This window comes from Trachemys scripta, chromosome 1, assembly GCF_013100865.1.
Source record: "Trachemys scripta elegans isolate TJP31775 chromosome 1, CAS_Tse_1.0, whole genome shotgun sequence".
Lineage (NCBI taxonomy): Eukaryota > Metazoa > Chordata > Testudines > Emydidae > Trachemys > Trachemys scripta.
Window position 1 is genome coordinate 226,482,226 of NC_048298.1, and position 18,729 is coordinate 226,500,954.

The window sequence follows — 18,729 nt, forward strand, 5'->3', positions numbered from 1 at the left end:
ATAAAGAGCCAGCTCATGCCCTGTCCTGCGTGGCTATGCAAACTAGTAGATGAGTATGCTGCTATTCTTATACCATGCCACCACTTCCTGCACGTGGTGGGAAGCAAGGTTTGCAGACCTTCTGTTCCCTCTTGTGCATGTTGGCAGACTGGACTCTCCCCGCCTACCCCAGCAATATGCCTAGCCATGAAGTTATATTGGCATGTTGGGGAGCATACAATACGTGTTGTAGTTTACTCCTTCCTCAGAACAGTAGAGAGAGAGAGAGGGCAACTCAGTAAGTCACAGTCTCCATCTTCGGCTTCTCCAGGGGCAGCAGGACAGGCTGTAGGCTGCATTGTAATCTCTATCTGGCCTACAGTGAGTGAGAGTTTCCAATCCCTCCTTCTGAGCACTGACAGCAGCAATTAATGCAATTCTGTAGCTATCAAGGTGGACTCATGTGGTATTTCCCCAGAAGATTATATTTGCATTGGCACCCCTTTTAAATATTTGTGGACTTCCTGACCTGTAGGTTGTTTGCACTATAGTGATCTAAATGGTTGGCTTTCTGATTTATGTTTCTTTTAAAGCTTAATTCAGAATTTCCAGAGTTTCAGGTGTGCTTTTTAAATGACTAAAATATTGTTTTAAATTCAGATCTTTTGTTCGGGAATTTCCTTAGTTTTTTGAGACACCTTAAAAATAGTGATGTGTGATATTTGATATGGATGAGTCCCTACTATTTGAAGTAGAGAGAACCTGAAGGCTAGGAGACTTCTTGTGGCAATAAGCTTAGCTCCCAACCTTGGGATTATATCAGAATGATGCCTTTCCTTCTCACAGCTTCTCATACGGTTCTCCACATGCCATTCTGAGCCCTCTCTTGTTACTGAGTTCTGGTGAAGGTATTCTAACGGTAGAGTCTGCAGATAGAGAAATTATTTTGCATATGGGGACTTGAGGTTTGGGGGGGTGGGGGAATTAAACAACTGTATAAGCATCAGGCCTCACTGAGGACAAAAGAATGCAACGAATTTTGAAGTTTCTTGGAGCAGCCCTTTTTAAAAAGTGAAACATAGGTGATTTTTATTTAAAAAAAAAAAAAAAAAAGTCATATCCCATGAATGTCATGTCCTGCTATCCACCCCAAAATATCCTTAGGCAGCTGTATGCATACAATAGGCTTTAGGTGGAATGGTGTAGTTTTGGCAGAGTGAGAAGGTGGTTTCAAAATTGTGCTTAGTAAACAGCTAGTCACAATCTTAATTACTGAGAGATGGTTTGTCACTTCAAAATACTTGGAGATTCACTGTCATATCATGCTGGAGCCTGTTATGCTAGTGTAAGGGAGCTTGTGTATGTAGATTTAAACCAGCTAAACTGTATTGAGAATCCAGCTAAGGCTCTATTTTGGCTACTGATTCAATAGTTGGTCTTTAAATAGACACAACCAAATAGCAATATCAGACACCCCTTTTAAAACATTATAATTTCACCTCTGATTTTAGTCTCCTTCTCTATATCTAGTTTAGGACTTGAAGGAGGAGTGTGTGGGGGGCGGGGAATGTGTGTGTTCTTCCAAGCTCTGCTTGCAAGCTAAACTGTGCATGCTGGAGATGACAAAATGGGATGCCACTCACAATAGGTTGTGTAGACCTTCAAAATGATCATGCATGCTCTGGTCGGCTCTTTGGACTTGCCTCAGTCTCAGTGGAGCTCAGATGCTCTGCTGAATACTATCCAGGGTACTTGGGCTTGACGCCGTGATTTGAAGAGGGAGGTGGAAAATAAGTGGTGATATTTTCATTTACAGCAGACTGTGCAGATCCTCATAATATGATCTCCCCTCTCCTTTTTATATGCTTTAATCAGCAGTGAAATAATTAACAGTTTTAATACCTAAATGACATCTTTGAGAATCTGATCTAACACCTTACTGAGATGAACAAATGCTGTTTGCAGCTCTCTGCCATTGTTTCATGCTCAGGCAAGCATCCCTACATAAGCAATGGCACATTCACATTTTGAAGATTTCTTTCACAACCATGAGGGTTAATTTTTTTTAACTTTAAAATGAAAGTTTAAATTCTTGAGTGCAAAATGACAGCTTGTGAGAGCTGTGTTGCTGTGTACCTCTCCCCTGCTCTTTCCAGTTTGAGCCCTGCAGACTCAGTAGTACAAGAAAAGCCTGCTCTCAAAGTACACCATGTAGGTTCAGAGCCTGCCCCCTCCCCTGTGTGGGGTGCGGATTTATTAACAAATAAATTAACAATAACAGAGTTCAATACAAGCAGCCTTCCTAAGCTGCTCCTAAGGTTTCTATATCAGGACTGCACAGATCACACCCGAGATTCTCTCTCAATTGAGAGCCACTTCCATCTACCTTATATCTAGGTGGGATAATAAGCCAGCTGCTTCAGCAAATTGTCAAATTCCACTTACCCTTCTCTCAGCAGGATCAACATCCATTAACAAGAGGCAGTGTTTAGCTTCATGAAAACACTGCTAGCCTGTTAAAGACATTAGTCCAGTTTGAAAAAAATAATTTTAGGATACCTTTAACTTATTTTACTGTTTATCTTTTTAGTGGAAACATCACACTTCCTTCCCATCAACAATTAACAAGCAAACTAGGCATTAGTATGTGCTGGATGTAGTGACAAATATTGGGGAGGGATACAGTGGGGAAGGTAATTTTTATCGAAACTACTGTGGTGAAAAATAGCTTCCCCTTCCATAAATGTAGTTGCCTCTGCACCTACCCGTAGGGAAGAGGGAAAGTGGCAATTTATCCCTTTGCTAATAACAATCAAACACCCACATCTTCCTGAATATCAGAAGCCTCACCTGTTCCCTACCTACACCTCCTTCCTTTCAGTGGGACGAGACTGTCCTTCCAGACTTTGTAACTTATTGCACAGGATGCAGGGGGTCCAGGGTATGATTCTGTACCTGGGTTGAAACACATTTTTGGCTCATCTACATGGACAAGACCAAAACATAGAAACATAGAGTCACAGACTTTACGGGCATTAGCTTTTTTCACTGCCATATAACATTGGCGACTCATAGGCATCCTGTCATCAACCAATACTCCGAGGTCCTTCTCCTCCTTTGTTACTTCCAACTGATGCGTCCCCAGCTTATAACACTAATTCTTGTTGTTAATCCCTAAATGCATGACTTTGCACTTTTCACTATTAAATTTTATCCCTGTTACTATTACTCCAGTTTACAAGGTCATCCATATGTTCCTGTATTATATCCCAGTCCTACTCTGTATTGGCAATACCTCCCAGCTTTGTGTCATCCGCAAACTTTATTAGCATATTCCCCCTTTTTGTGCCATGGTCAGTAATAAAAAGATTAAATAAGATTGGTCCCAAAACCGATCCCTGAGGAATTCCACTAATAACCTCCCTCCAGCCTGACAGTTCACCTTTCAGCATGACCCGTTGTAGTCTCCCCTTCAACCAGTTCCTTATCCATCTTTCAGTTTTCATATTGATTCCCATCTTTTCCAATTTAGCTAATAATTCCCCATGTGGAACCATATCAAATGCCTTACTGAAATCGAGGTAAATTAGATCCACTGTGTTTCCTTTGTCTAAGAAATCTGTTACCTTCTCAAAGAAGGAGATCAGGTTGGTTTGGCATGATCTACCTTTTGTAAAACCAACATGTTGTAACATGGTTGAGGACTTACTTTATACAAAACGATCAGCAGATTGTTTTGTATAAACTAAGATTATTTGTGTAGATGAGCCCTGTGTCAGCTGTTTACATGTCATACCCAGATACTGATGCTCAGTTTGCTTGTTAATTGTTGATGGGAAGGAAGTGTGAATCTTCTTTCACAAAATCTGCAAACTTGTCAAAACTAAACAGGAAGATGCCTGTTCCTCTTCCACATCTTATTCTCTTACTGAGAGTTAAAGCCTGAGACAGAATGGTGAACAGAAATATTTAATTCGTGGTCGCATTACAATCCATTAGGTATCTAGATCAGCAGAACAAAGCATTTTGATACCATTTTGTACTCTTATTTTGTCACCTCCAAAGCAGTTGAACGTTTGAAATTGCAGCAGTATGCGACAAACAGGAGAACTGAAGTCACCAGGCACAGGCTGTCATAGAATCAGGCAATGCAGGTCTTGAAAAACATGCTTTCCTGTGTTTCTCCAGCAAAACTCTGAATGGGCAACAGGAAGCTTTTCTTTTACCTAGCATATCCACCAAGTAGAGTTTTCTCTGCAATGCACTATTTCAGTGAATGGAAAGATGAACTGGGGGGCCGGGGGAGAGAGGGGTCCTTTGCTTGTGCTTTGGTGGACTTTTTTAAATGAACGTTTGAGAACATTTCATTAAAGCGAACAATCTAAAATATTTAGTCTGCAGATAGAAGATTGAAGTAAAGAGGAGAGCGTCTTACAGAATTTAATCAATTAGTGCTGGAAAGAATGTGACTGTTCTATTTGAAACAGAACATCTGGGGATCAAGGGGACTTATGTGGGGTTTTTTGAGGGTTTTTTTTTAGAGTGCTTGAGCCACAAATGTCAAAAGTGTGCCCTTTCTTGGTTCAGAGCTATCTGACTGTGGTTTGTACTAGGAAACTGAACTGTTACTCTCAACACTTTCCTTTATTTTATTTTTCCCAGCAACGGCTTCCCCTTAAACAGATATCGAAAACAATTTTGTTTCTAGTGTAGATCTGACAAAACAGTTTTTCATGCAGTTTCAGGAAATATATTTTGAGACTTTATCTGTATTTTGATCTCCTTATGCGGCCCATCTTCATTCTCACTTGCTTGAGTAATCGGAGTTTTATGACTGTTCAGCTGCATTGGTCTACTCAGTGATAGTGTTGCTAACTGAGCCGTAAGACTCTAGCCTTACCTTAGATTTTAATTCTGTGGATGAACCTAGTGCTGGTGAAATAGCTTGAGTTAGGTACAGGCAGGTGTTGTGCAAGTTTCCCAGTACAGCTCGGCCAGTACACTCACCTGTTGTTCCAGTCCTACACTTTTTTTTTTTAAGCAGGGCTCTGCAAATTGTGCAGTAAGTTTGATGTGAACAAATAAATTGTTTTTAAAACCTGCTAGCTTTGGGCCTAAGTTAGGGTTTGAATGTGATTCCTAAGCGGTGAAAGACCCATGTTCTCCATGCTGTACTTTTCCAATAGTAGTAGGTATTTATGAGATCACTGCTAAGTTCTATGCGCACATTTATTCCTGGGGGAATTCTATGCCACTGTGCAGTGAAGAGTTTGTGCAGAATTAATGTTTCCCGCAGAATTTGTGATTTCCACCGAAACAATTCCTTCTGGTGGAAATAACAAATTTCAGTCCTGCTCAGGGCTGGGGCTCTGGCTGACTGCCAGACAACGTGGGGCTGTCAGTTGGAGCCCCAGCCGAGTAACATTTCCTGAATCTTTTTTGTTGTCTGTATTGTTACAGACCTACTTGCTGACAAGTATTTTGAAATATATTACCAAAATAATTGAAACTGGTGTGATTATACTATGTTGTTTTGACAAATAAAATATGCAGAATTTTGCAGAATTTAAAAATATTGTGTGCAGAATTTTTAATTTTTTGGTGCAGAATTCCCCCAGGAGTAACACACATTTGTTTCATTTTTCAGTCTCTCATCTGATCCTCCTCATTCTTCCGCTTCCAAACTAAAGCAGTATTTACAAGTTGATTGCCAGCCCACTCTTTCTGTTTTACCTTTTCTATTTGTTTCACATCTTTTAAGCTTTCACCACAAAATTTTCACTACATTACTCTCTTTCCTGGCTTCATGTAAAGGAGAGAAACGGGGTGTGGGGGGGGAGGGTGGGAAGAAACCTGATCCAGTCATATGAGGAATCTTTCACCAGGTGATCAGGGATCTACTGGGTCAAACGTGTAGAGCCAGGGCAATTTTTACCTGGGACAGCCCAAGGAGGAGTTTTGTTCAGGATCACTTTTGCATGTTTTTCTTCTCCTGATGGAACAGTCTAAAGGTGACTGGTGGGGGAGAGCCAGTTGCATGGTAGCTTCAGAATGCACTACTATTTTACTGCATATTTTCTTGATTAATCTGTAAGTATCTATATGGGGAACAAATATTTGATGGTGAGCTCTTCAGTCTAGCAGAGAAAAGTATAACACAATTCAGTGGCTGGAAGTTGACGCTAGACAAATTCAGACTAGAAATAAGGCATAGTTTTCTTAACAGTGAGGTTAATTAACCATTGAAACAATTTACTAAGAGTCGTGGTGGCTTCTGGATCATTGACAATTTTTAAAATCAAGATAGGGCGTTTTTCTAAAAGACACGCTGTAGGAATTATTCTGGGGAAGTTCTATGGCCTGTGTTATACATAGGGTTGCCAACAGTCTAATGGCACAAACCCAAACAACTTTGCCCTGCCCCCCTCCCTTTCCTTCCCCAAGGCCCTACCCCTACTCACTCCAACCCTCTCCCTCTGTCGCTTGCTCTCACTCACTTTCACTGGGTTGGGGTAGGGACTTGAGGTGTGGGAGGGGGTGCGGGCTCTGGGCTGAGAGGTGGGGCCAAGGGATTTGGAGTGTAGACAATGGCTCTGGGCTGAGCCTGAGGCAGGAGGTTGGGGTGCAGGAGGGGTGAGGGGTGTGGGCTCTGTGGGGGAGTTTGGGTGTGGGCTCTGGGAGAGGGTTGGAGTGCGGGAGGGGGTGAGGGGGGCGGTGCTTACCTCGGCCAACTCCCGAAAGCGAGCGGCACATCCCTCTGGCAGCAGCTCCTAACTGGGGGGGGGCAGGGAGCTCTGCGCGCTGATCCTGCCCACAGGCACTGCCCCTGTAGCTCCCATTGGTCGCAGTTCCTGGCCAATGGGAGCTGCGGAGTCGGCGCTCAGGGCAGGGGCAGTGCTCAGTGACTCCTTGCCCCCCAACCGTCCCAGAGGCCACAGGCACTGTGCTGGCCGTTTTCGGGAGTGGCATGGAGTGAGGGCAGTCAGGAAGCCTGCCACTGTGCTGCCAAACTGTTAGTGCCCAAAATCTCCCTGTTTGGCTGCAGTAGCCTCCAGGAGATAGGGCCCGATTCCAGGAGACTCCCAGCGAAACTGGGAGGGTTGGCAACCCTGGTTATACAGGAGGTCAGATTAGATGATCACAGTGGTCTTTTCTGGCCCTGGAATTTGTGAATCTATCCCCTGCTCACTGTACAGCAGCAATGGGGTGTGCACTGGTATTCTAAGGAATCACAGTGGAACAAAACCCTGGTTGCAAGATTGTTGTTAAGGACACCAGATCAGTCTCGGAAAACAGAAAGCTGGTTACTTTGTAGATTCATTGTGTCAGCCGAGCTAGTTATTTTCTTTTAAGGGAAGTGCTTGCTGTGATGAAAATCTCCCCATAGCTGCTGCTCGGGGAATGTACAGTTTTATGCAAAGGAAAGTAGGGAAGCGGTGTTGTTTAGTGGTTAAAGAATTGTGAGTCATGAGATCTGGATTCTGTTCCTGACTCTGCCACTTGACTCACTGTGACCTTTGGCAAGTCAATAAACATAAATGTGCATGTTTCTTTTCTGTAAATGGGAATAATGCATTTTGGCAAAGGGTTCTGTAATGCTCTGAAGAAGGTCCTATATAAATGCTAAGTACTGATAATATTTTATTACTCTAAATATATTGAAGCCCTATGGAACCCCTGTGTTTTGAGCCTGATGGATAGTACCAGATTATGTCTCTTGTAAGGTGCACGTGTTAATTTTGCCTTTTGAAAGTTGTTCCAACTTTTAAAGAGACAATAGAAAAACTGTGATTAGAGGAAGGGCCAGTCTTGTCTTGTAAACTAGTGGTTTCATGCTATCTACTAACCCTAATGTGTACAATCTATTTGTCTGGTTTGAAAGTTATATACAAAAACATCCCGTTAAACCAATATACTGTAGTGCTGTAATGACGGAAGTATGCTATAGGTGCTCTGTAATTTTTCACCATAAAATTTCCTATTATAGCTATTGACGGTTCAGATTCATTTGCAGTAGCAACTGTGGGAGGGTTAGTGTGTACACCGCTCTATGTGGTCCTCAGGTTTTTAAATCCAACATCATTAATCCTAATTAGAGCAGCTCTAGATACCATTGTGTTTAAAATGCTAGTGGCTGCTGACACCATGTCTACATTTAATTCTCCCACAATTGTTGAGCTGGTGGTAGCAACTGTGGAAAATCATGGAAAAGGCCATAAGGGGGCTTCGTCAACTAAAAATTTTATACCTACTCTAGTTACAAGACTCTGCCCAAATTACTGTAACTGAAAGAAACTACAGGAAACAGGATTTCCCTTTTTTTTCCTCATTTGCTTGCCTTGACAACGCTTTATTCAATTAGTTTATATTTTTCTGTTGTATCATCAATCAGTTTTCCCTGTTGTTTGTTTGGGTCTGTCACACTGTGATGGGGAGAAAGAAACATTTTAAAAACACAGAAATTGGCAGGAGTATGCAGGCAGGTGTGGAACCTGAAACTCCTTTTAACTCATATTGAAACTAACGAGGTTTCAGTTTGACACTGGCTCTTCTAGGGTGGTCTCTAGCTAAGTGGGCCTGTGTGAGGGATGTTGTTCATTTCCCACACCAGAAATAAATTGTTCCCTTGCTCTTCACATTAGCCTTTTTTCATAATTTCCCCTCCCCTTCCCCCCCACAGAGACAAAATGGCTGCTCAGGTTACTTTAGAGGATGCCTTGTCCAATGTGGATCTCTTGGAAGAATTACCATTGCCGGATCAACAACCATGTATTGAACCCCCTCCGTCATCTCTGCTTTACCAGGTAAGGAGTATCTAGTATGAGTCTGTGATGCTCCTCAGAAGTACTCAGGATTGTGAGGCCCCTCACTACCATCTACCCTTATTGTGAAAGCCTTGTCTGAACCTGCCAGAGATCAGCTCCCTGACTCCACCGACCATGGCCAATGCAAGCACTCCCCTCTCAACCTGTGCAGGCTCTGCTGTTCCTCTGCAGGTTAGCGATGGGCACACGCCAACCCCCGAACTCTTTGAGCGTCCCCCTGAAATATGCAACCTCTTGTCCACTGGACATTCACAGAATTTCTGGGTCTGCTGTTCCCAAAGGAACAGTACCCCCAGCTTACCAGCTTCACCTCAGGCTACTGCTTTGCTTAACTCACAGCACTGAAATTTGTTTATAGTGAAAACAAATATAAGTTTATTTAATAAAGAACAGAGGTACAAGTAATAACAAGTCGGTAGAAGAATTGCAAACAACTAGACACAAATAAAATAAAAGCATAATACACATTCTAGAGCAGGGGTCTCAAACACGCGGCCCGCGGGGCTCTTGTGTGTGGCCCGCCAAGCTCCCCACGCTCCCCCGCCCCTCTGCCTACCCGTGGGATTGCCTCCTGATGTTGCAAGTGCCGCACTGCTCTCTGAAGCAGCCGGCAGCATGCCCCTTCGGGCCGGGGGGAGGTGGAAGGAAGCAGAGGGCTCCGGCATTGCCTCCTGCCAGGCACCGCCCCCCACAGCTCCCATTGGCTGGAAACGGAACCGTGGCCAATGGAAGCTTTGTCGGAGGTACCTAGAAAAGCGGCAAGAGCCGCACAAGCAGGGAAGCCTGAGCCCGAGCCCCTTCCCCTTCCCCAGGGGCTGCAGGGACACGGTTCTAGCTGCTTCCTGGCACGGAGCAGTATGGAGCCGGGGCCAAGGCAGGCAGGGAGCCTGCCCTGGCCCCAGTAAGCACCGCTGCCACCCCAGAGCCGCTCTAGGTAAGCGGCACCAGGCTGGAGCTCACACCCTGAACCCCTCCTGCACTCCCAACTCCCTGCCCTGAGCCCTCGCCACATCCCACACCCCTCCTGCACTCCCAACTCCCTGCCCTGAGCCCCGTGCCACATCCCACACCCCTCCTGCACCCCCAACTCCCTGTCCTGAGCCCCCTGCTGCATCCTGCACCCTGACCCCCTGCCGCACCCTTCTTGTACCCCACACACCAACTCCCTGCCCTGAGCACCCTGCACGCCTCCTGCACCTCAACTCCCTGCCCTCAGCCCCTGCTGCACCCAGCACCCTTTCTGCACCCCCTGGGGGCAGCGTTGGGGTGGGGACTTAAGGGAAGGGATTGGAATGCAGCAGGGAAGGTCTGGGGCAGGGGCGGGGCCTAATTGGAAGGGGTGGAGTGGGGACGGGGCCAGAGGCAGCGGGGGGGGGAGGGTTCAGTGACAGTGATGCGGCCCTCGGGCCAATGCACTAGTCCTCATGCGGCCCTCGGGGTCATCTGAGTTTGAGACCCCTGTTCTAGAGCCTCCATTTAATTAACAAGATACTTTCCTATCTAATAAAGTTTAGCACCACCCAAGTCTTTGTCACAGGGCTTAACAGCCCTGGTTGGCTGTGATTCTTTTTTCATAAAACATGCATGCTGGTAGCTTGTCCCTTAGATGAAGGATCCAAGGTGAACTAGTCCCCCCCACGTATATCCCAAAAATCCATTGTCTACATTCACAAACAGAATACCTCCCCTGGCTGTTTTGGTTTTGTTTCATTTTGTTTTCCCAGCAGCTTTTTCTTTTTTGTGATTTATCAATTTTGATTAGCTTGGTGGATCAGTATGCAAATATATTTACATTGTGAGGGACACAATACACGACCAGACAGGGAGATAAGTGTTTACTATGTCCTGCTTGGGAGGAACTTGTTTATCACCTTCTGGTGACCAGCCCCAACTCACAGATTTTAAGAACATAATTATCAACATGCATGCATGACTCCTGGAATATTATTCATACATACATTTTTAAATGATTGACCACCAGTGAGCTACTGACTTTTGGTAGAGACCTTACATGCCACCTTTTGGTATATATATGCATATACTTAATCTAGGGGATCCCTGTAACCTCTTTAAACCCTTTCTGTGCCCTCTGCCTCTTGGCACCAAGAGGTCCCTGGTCACAGATTCCCATTAATTTCTGGAAAAGCATATGTCCTTTTTGTTGTTGTTGCGATAAATACCAACATTTGAAATGTTTCCCCAAGGGTTACATGTTTGTTTATTTTCTTTCATGCAGCCAAACTTCAACACTAATTTTGAAGACCGGAATGCATTTGTCACAGGCATTGCAAGATACATTGAGCAAGCTACTGTTCATTCGAATATGGTAAGTAAACATTTTCGGACATATACTCTTTTTATTTTTATTTTCTTAATAAATTGTGAGAGAAGAGGCATATATCTTTGACAAAACTTTCTTATAGTGAGATGAACATGCACGGAGAAAATAGGAAACCAAGTTAGCAACCAGACTTCAAACAGCCATAGCTGTCAGGAATGATCTCTCATAGAAAAAACATAGCTAGCTCACTCTTTTCTTGTGCATCTCAGATAACCTCTTGGCTGAGTTAGCCAATATTGCCTGAAGTTTCTGTACCCAAGCCTTCCTTAAGGGATTCTATATTTTTCAGTTTTCCAAGTTAGGCTAGTACTGTATTATCAACAGGCTCCGACTGTCAGAGAATAAATTTATCTTCTGTGCCAGAAACTTCCACTACTCCGCTAGCATTTTGGTCAATACCTGAGGGGTTGCTGTATGCTATTTTTTTCTTCCCTGTCCCTGAAAGTAATACTTCTCTCTTGTATTACATATAAAATCCCATGGATCCTAATCTATTTCCAGTGTAGCAGTTCTGTTGTCTGTGTTTTTTAATGTCTTAAATTTGTAAAATATTACATACTTCAGGATTAATAGTTGTTTAGTTTTGTCAGTAGCAAAGCTTGACCTCTTGGACTTCATATTTTAGTGGATGCAAAGTGTCATTTAGTAATCTGATACATATTCATTGCATTAAATAGTGTTGTAAATAGTCCATATTCATTCATGGTAGAATATTATTGAAATGAATGACTAAGAACAGATCAATTTTTAGCTTTAGGATTAATTTTGCATGTTCAGTAGCTGAACTAATTGTTTCAATAATTGATGAATCAGGTTGAGTTGTGCTTAACCATAGAGAACTTGCTTTACTGAAAAAAACAATATGACCTGACAATTTGAACATACTATTTAAGATGATATATCAGTTAACATTCAGTATGTGTGACCGGTTATGTGTACATCCTAGTAAGAGAAAAAGGTTTGTTTGGCTCAGGGTGTGTTTATGTGTCAGAGAGAGAGAGAGAGAGAGAAATAATGGCAGTTTTTAATTTTGTTTTGTATTTACCATTCCTTCTCGTATTGATACTAATTAATTTATTTATATTTTAGAATGAAATGTTGGAAGACGGTCAAGAGTATGCTGTCATGCTGTACACATGGAGAAGCTGCTCAAGGGCCATTCCTCAGGTAAAGGAGCAAAATTCAATTGTCAGACAGTGCTTGAACTTTCATCTCAAGTTCTTTCCTGATTGTGTGGATACATTGAACCAGCAAGACTGGGAATGTTGTTGAAGCAAAACTTTCAGCTCCTGAGGACTGGATATTTTTTTTGGTGAGGGAATTAAGGAAGCATTTCATGTCACTCTGTATTAAGCTTCCTGGCTGATTTGCGAATACGGTAGCAATAATGTGCACTGGATGGGCAGTTTTGATAGTAGTGTTAATTTGACACCAAAATTTCCCATGTCATTTAACAGAAAACAAATGGAGATGGTAGTGCCAGCAAGCATTTAAAGCTTAAATTCAAAGTGGTTGTGATCAGCAACTTAACATATGGTTACTTGATGATGTGAACTAGGCATTAAATACTGCTCTGGAGATCGTCAAAGAGGATACTGGGTCTGGTCACTTTTTTAAAATGTTTGAGGCAGTCCAGATTTTGTGTGTGTGTGCACGCATGCGGGTGCACGTGCTTATTTATATAATGCACACATGTGGTGGGAGTCCAAAGTTAATACTTAAGTGCCTGAAAAACTGAAGTTTTTGAAAATAGAGTTAAGATGAGCTGGAAAAGCAAATGAAATCACAGTCCTTTTTGATAGCTTTCTGATTTTAGGGACTTTCAAAAAAAAAAAAAAAAAAATCTGTGCTGCCATGGAGGGATAGGGATCGTCTTTTGGTTAAATTACTGGACCTCAGAAGATCTGGGTTCAGTTTTCCACTCAGTCACAGTCTTTGTGACCCTGGGAAAGTAACTTAATGTGACTGTGCCTTGATTCCCTATCTATAAAATGGTGAAGATACTTCCCTACCTCAGAGGCATATTTATAGGCTAAATTCATTATTATCTGAGGCACACAGATACTGCAGTGAGGGGTGCCATATAAGAACCCAGGTAGCTCTGAAAATTTTTTTTTTAGTCCCTGAAAACTGTGTTTGAGATGTTAAAAACAACAAATTAGCCTTAACTTTGGCTAAACAGCACTATAATACATTTTCTTGGTTCGATGGGCCATTCTGAAGCTGTCTGTCTGCTGAAGTTTTCTTTGGGAGTGACTTTTCCATATCACTATTTCTTTGATTCTCTTCAGGTTAAATGTAATGAACAGCCTAACCGAGTAGAAATTTATGAAAAAACTGTGGAAGTTCTGGAGCCCGAGGTTACAAAACTGATGAATTTTATGTACTTTCAGGTAAAAAGAGTTAAACCAATAGCTATTTAATAGAGGTTTTGTTTTGTTTTCTCATGTGCTGTGGTGTTGTGCACTCTGCTTTAGCTGACTTAGCTCAAAGACTATATTACTGTAACCAAACGTTGTAAAGATTTTACATAGCCCACAGAGAGAGGCCATGGTCCTGACATGTGACTTAAACTTAGAGTGTGGTCTAAGTGCAGTCATATTTGTGTATATGGCTTGTCGCCTGTGCTCAGCTTCTTGTTCTGCATGCAGTTATTGCACAGTTTAAAATTCCTTTCTTTTTCATTTTCCATATTTATACTCACTTTTACTTGACCATTTGTTTTTCCCGGAAGTGACTGCAACATCTCTTCTAAGCTGTAGAGCGAATCAGTTTTCTTCTTGCCCAAAGACCTTTGATTCTGCTCTGTAAACACTTGAGTAACCTTACTTGTGTGAACATTCCTGTTGAAATCAGTGGGGCTATTTGCATGAATAAAGATATATTTACAGGACGGGGCCCTATGTTTGCTGCTCCATTGGACACTATGCATGCTTAATATGTTTTTATCTGGTTAATAGCATATGGCTGCACAACCCTAAGGGAGGAGCTGTTTGTTCAGCATGGTTCTCTTTACTTCCCTCCCATGGCTTGGACTTGTATGGTCGTTTTTGAAGAGAGACGCGAACCTGTGAAAGCAGCTCCACTTACAGGACTGGGGTAGAGCTTAATGGAGTGCTTCTTGGCCTTCCTCTCTTGAATCCCTGAATCTCTCACTGTCTGGCAGAGGAACGCTTAGTGGTAGTCTGCTACTCTCTTTCTTTCCACCCTAGCCTGTCATCTCATATGGTGGGCTGTGTGTGCTGCTAGGCAGCTTAGTGGGGAGCAGCTGCAGCTCAGAACTCCCAGCTCAGAGAGGAGGCAGCTACTGGGGGAGAAGGTGAAGAGTGAGTAGAAAGGCAGCATTCCCACCACTGCCCAGTGCAAATGGGCCTGATTAAATCCAAACCAGGCTGTTCCATTCAAGGAACTTAACGTGCTCTACAAATTGTGGAGAACATCCTTTTTATAGCATCAATTAGACTTCCTTGCAAAAGAACTTGAAAACTGCAAACTAGAGCAATAAAGAAAGGAAAACCAACAAAACATTTTGATCCCAGCCACTGTGCTTCACTGTGCTCCAGCAAAATTCTATGGTGGTTGCAATGTCACCTGCGCTAAACATACTGATTAGTAACATATGGCTGTACATATGGGGAGCTGGAGAGGCCATGCTGAATGCTCATCTTACCCTTACGTATTCTGAAGTTTTAATGGAATTGTCTCACTCTTACTTGCAGATGTCTTTTAAGTGAACTTTGGAATTGGATGATGAGTTACTTCAGTGGCATTTTACTGTTAAAGAACTTTATAGGAAGAGAGAGGGGATAACCTAGATCGGTGTCTCTCAACCTTTCCAGACTACTGTACCCCTTTCAGGCGTCTGATTTGTCTTGCATACCCCCTTGTTTCACCTCACTTAAAAACTACTTGCTTACAAAATCAGACATAAAAATACATAAGTGTCAAAGGACACTAGTACTGAAAAATTGCTTATTTTCTCATTTTTACCATATCATTATAAAATAAATCAATTGGGATATAAATATTGTACTTACATTTCAGTGTATAGTATATAGGGCAGTATAAACAAGTCATTGTATAAAATTTTAGTTTGTATTGACTTCGCTAGCATTTTTATGTAGCCTGTTGTAAAATTAGGCAAATGTCTAGGTGAGTTGATGCACCTCCTAGAAGACCTCTGCTTTCCCCCAGGGGTACACATATCCCTAGTTGAGAACCATTGACCTAGATATTGCAGTGAAAGTAAAACATTGAAACTGTTTCTTTACTAAATTATGGATTTCTGCTCCTTCCCTCCACTAGAGAAATGCAATTGAACGATTCTGTGGGGAGGTGAAGCGCTTATGCCATGCAGAGAGGAGGAAGGATTTTGTGTCTGAAGCATATCTGATCACTTTGGGCAAGTTCATCAATATGTTTGCAGTATTAGATGAGCTGAAAAATATGAAGTGCAGTGTGAAGAATGACCACTCTGCCTACAAGCGGTGAGACGTTATAAGAAAGTATTTGTCAAGCTTACTGTTATTGAAATATAGGAACCCGCACAAGATGGCAGTAGTAGCTCTTTTTACAACACCAGTATTATTTAAATGTAATCCCATCTACATTAAAAAAAATACTGTGAAACTAAAGGTGAACTGACAGAAAAAGCTATCTGAGCAAATCTGTTTTCCTTCTGCTCTTCTACAGTAACAAAATAGATTTCCAGGTGTAGACTCTGTCAGCCTGTTTTTCATTATGTTTTAAATTTAATGAGAATACATTGTTTGATAAGTCTTTTAACTTAGAAATTCTTTCTTTCCAGTTACGGAATTCCCATTTTTAGCATACACGGTTGATCTTTTGTCAATGGCCACTGATCTTGTTGCCCTTAAGGCTTTCTGGCTTTGGTCTGACAGGCCCCTTTGATTTACAGATGAAATGAGAGGGGGGAGAAGGTTAGAATATCAGGAATGAAACCCCATTCTCAGCCTGACACTGCAGCATGTAACATTGATAAAGTCTTATGCTATGGCAGATGTAGGAAGCAAAGAGAGTGTTTGCTTCCATAACAGCATCTGCAAAGCCTTGTACAGAACAATACCAATTGGTCAAGATCTATCCCTCACTCAACTACCTTAAGAAAAGGTCTTCGCTTTACTCATGTTTAACTATAAAGCGTCCATTTAGGGCTGAGGTTTTCTTCCTATGAGGAATTCTTTTTTGTTCTGTGGGTGAAATCCCTTGGATTTTGATAGACCTTCTCTTCCAGAGCAATGTCCTGAGGGGACAGACACTATTCTCTAAAGGCTCGATGTTCAACTGGTGTAAGTTGGCATTGAATTCCATGGAGCTATGGCAACCTGCACCAGTTGAGAATCTTGTCTTAACTCTACTTGAGTATAAGCCAGTGACACTCGCTGGTATGTGAGATGCTGAGGGTGCTTTGATTCATAAACTGTGAATTGTATCTGTGTCCATCCTAGCTAGTTAAGACCCATGGGAGCCAGTGAGCCTACTGTTAGTGGAGATTGTCACCACCTTTGTAAGAGTGGGATGCTGGTGTTCTCAAGGAGGGTCTGATGAGGCCTCTTAAGAAATCAACTTTTAACATGGACAGTTTACAAAATTTAAACCTGTGTTTGAATCTCACATTCTCAGAAAAGTATAACAAAACAAGTCTAGTAGTGTCTGGTGTGCTCTCTTTTGCCTGATTGCAGGTAATTACAGTTGGATCAACATCACCAATGCAGTTACTATGATCTTTTCTGAGCAATGAATAAAGCATCTGTGTTGATTCTTTAAGAGCTGTCATCTACCTTTGACCAAGAGGTAGCATTGACGTATATGTAGTTTCGATCAGGAGTGGATGGACTTGCTCGTGAGCGGCTCTGCTATAGGGAAATGTTGATTTTTTTTTTTTTTTTTTTTTTTCCTCCTTGAACTGGGTTCTTTTTCTGTTTCCAAAGAGCTGCTCAATTTCTGCGTAAAATGGCTGATCCTCAGTCCATCCAGGAATCCCAGAACCTCTCCATGTTCCTTGCTAATCACAACAAGATTACACAAGTAAGTTTTCATAATCTTACACTAAGTAGCAAATATTTTATAAACTATTAAAAACACACTCAGTTCTGTAGCGAGACAAGGTGGGTGAGATGATATCTTTCATTGGACCACTTCTGTTGGTGAGTGAGACAAGCTTTTGAGTTTACACAGAGCTCTTCTTCAGGTCTGGGAAACTTACTCGGAGTGTTACAGCTCAATACATGATGGAACAGATTGTTTAGTGTAAGTAGTTAACACATTTCAAGGGACCATTCAAGGTGAAGTGGCCCGTAAACACCCCTCCAGTCATACGGAGGAAAGAAAGTGGGAGGAAATACAGTCTGGGGAGGGAGAGTTGTTAGTGGGTTATAGATTATTGTGATAAACCATAAATCCAGTGAGTCTATCCAGTCCATGATTTTTAGTGTCTAGCAAAGTTAAGAATTTAAGGTCCAAGGCTTGTCTTTTGAGAGTGTTGTGCAGGTTTCCTTTGAGGATGAGAACTGATATGTTAGATATAGAGGGATGGGTTTGTGAAAAGTGTTCATCTGCACCCACAGGAGATGTGGTGTTTTTATCTTTTTCCTGTTTCAGTTCATTTGAGAGCATAGTGATTGTCTGGTTTCACACACACAGTTGCTATTGGGGCATTTAATGCAGTTCTGTAGTAACTGCTGACATCTTGTGTGTGTAAGCAGTAGACTTAATGTTTTTGTTTTTTTTATTTTATTTTGTCTTCTAGTCTTTACAGCAACAGCTTGAGGTGATTTCTGGCTATGAAGAACTGCTGGCTGATATTGTGAATTTGTGCGTGGACTACTATGAAAATAAAATGTATCTAACACCCAGTGAGAAACACATGCTCTTAAAAGTAAGTTTTTTTTTTTTTTTTAAAGTGTTGCAAAGTTTAACTATAATGGGGAAGGACACAAATACTTGTGAATTTCACTTCAGCCAGTCCTCTGTTTCCCAGAAACAGACAGCCAAATAACTCATAATGATTAATGTGTTTATATAAAATTTTGCCACTTCCTTTTTCCTATATCTCCTCCTTTTCTTCTACATGTATTACATACTGCAAATCTTTTATTTTTGGAAGTGTCTAATTAGTTCTATTTTGCATGGGTGAAACTAGAAATAGGGACTTACCGGTATGGGGCTGGCTTGGGACCGGCTCTGGCCCCCGTAAGGGGCAGGGCCTCGGGTGGAAGGGGCGGGGATGGGGGGGTCAGAGCCAGCCCCAGCCTGCCTTGTACCGGTAAGTGCCCTCCCCCGCTGGGATAGCAGTGGCAGCCAGGGGCTCTGGCAGCAGTTTAAAGAGCCCAGGTCTCGGCCGCCGCTATCGCCTTTTAAACCACTGCCAGAGTCCCCGGCTGCCGCTGCTACCCTAGCAGGGCCGGCACTGGCTTTTTTGCCGCCCCAGGCGAAAAAGCCTCCGGGGGGTGCCTGGCTGGGGCTCTGCTCTCCCCGGTGGTCAGAGCGCTGGGGGGAGGGCGGCGAGCCCGGCCGTGGCCCCGCTCTCCCCGGTGGCCGGAGCGCCGCACTGCGCCGCCCCCC

The 18,729-nt window shown here is 42.7% G+C and overlaps 1 protein-coding gene across 1 annotated transcript in view; it reads left to right on the forward strand.

Annotated features, from left to right (window-relative positions):
* CYFIP1 (cytoplasmic FMR1 interacting protein 1) overlaps positions 1 to 18,729 on the forward strand; it is a gene marked incomplete in the record, with an annotated part of 115,525 nt that overhangs the window by 21,123 nt on the left and 75,673 nt on the right. Inside the window, 7 exon segments of the mRNA XM_034757907.1 lie at positions 8,660 to 8,783; positions 11,041 to 11,130; positions 12,235 to 12,312; positions 13,437 to 13,538; positions 15,451 to 15,632; positions 17,097 to 17,193; positions 17,915 to 18,043. Of these exon segments, the coding sequence (XP_034613798.1) occupies positions 8,667 to 8,783; positions 11,041 to 11,130; positions 12,235 to 12,312; positions 13,437 to 13,538; positions 15,451 to 15,632; positions 17,097 to 17,193; positions 17,915 to 18,043 (795 nt within the window).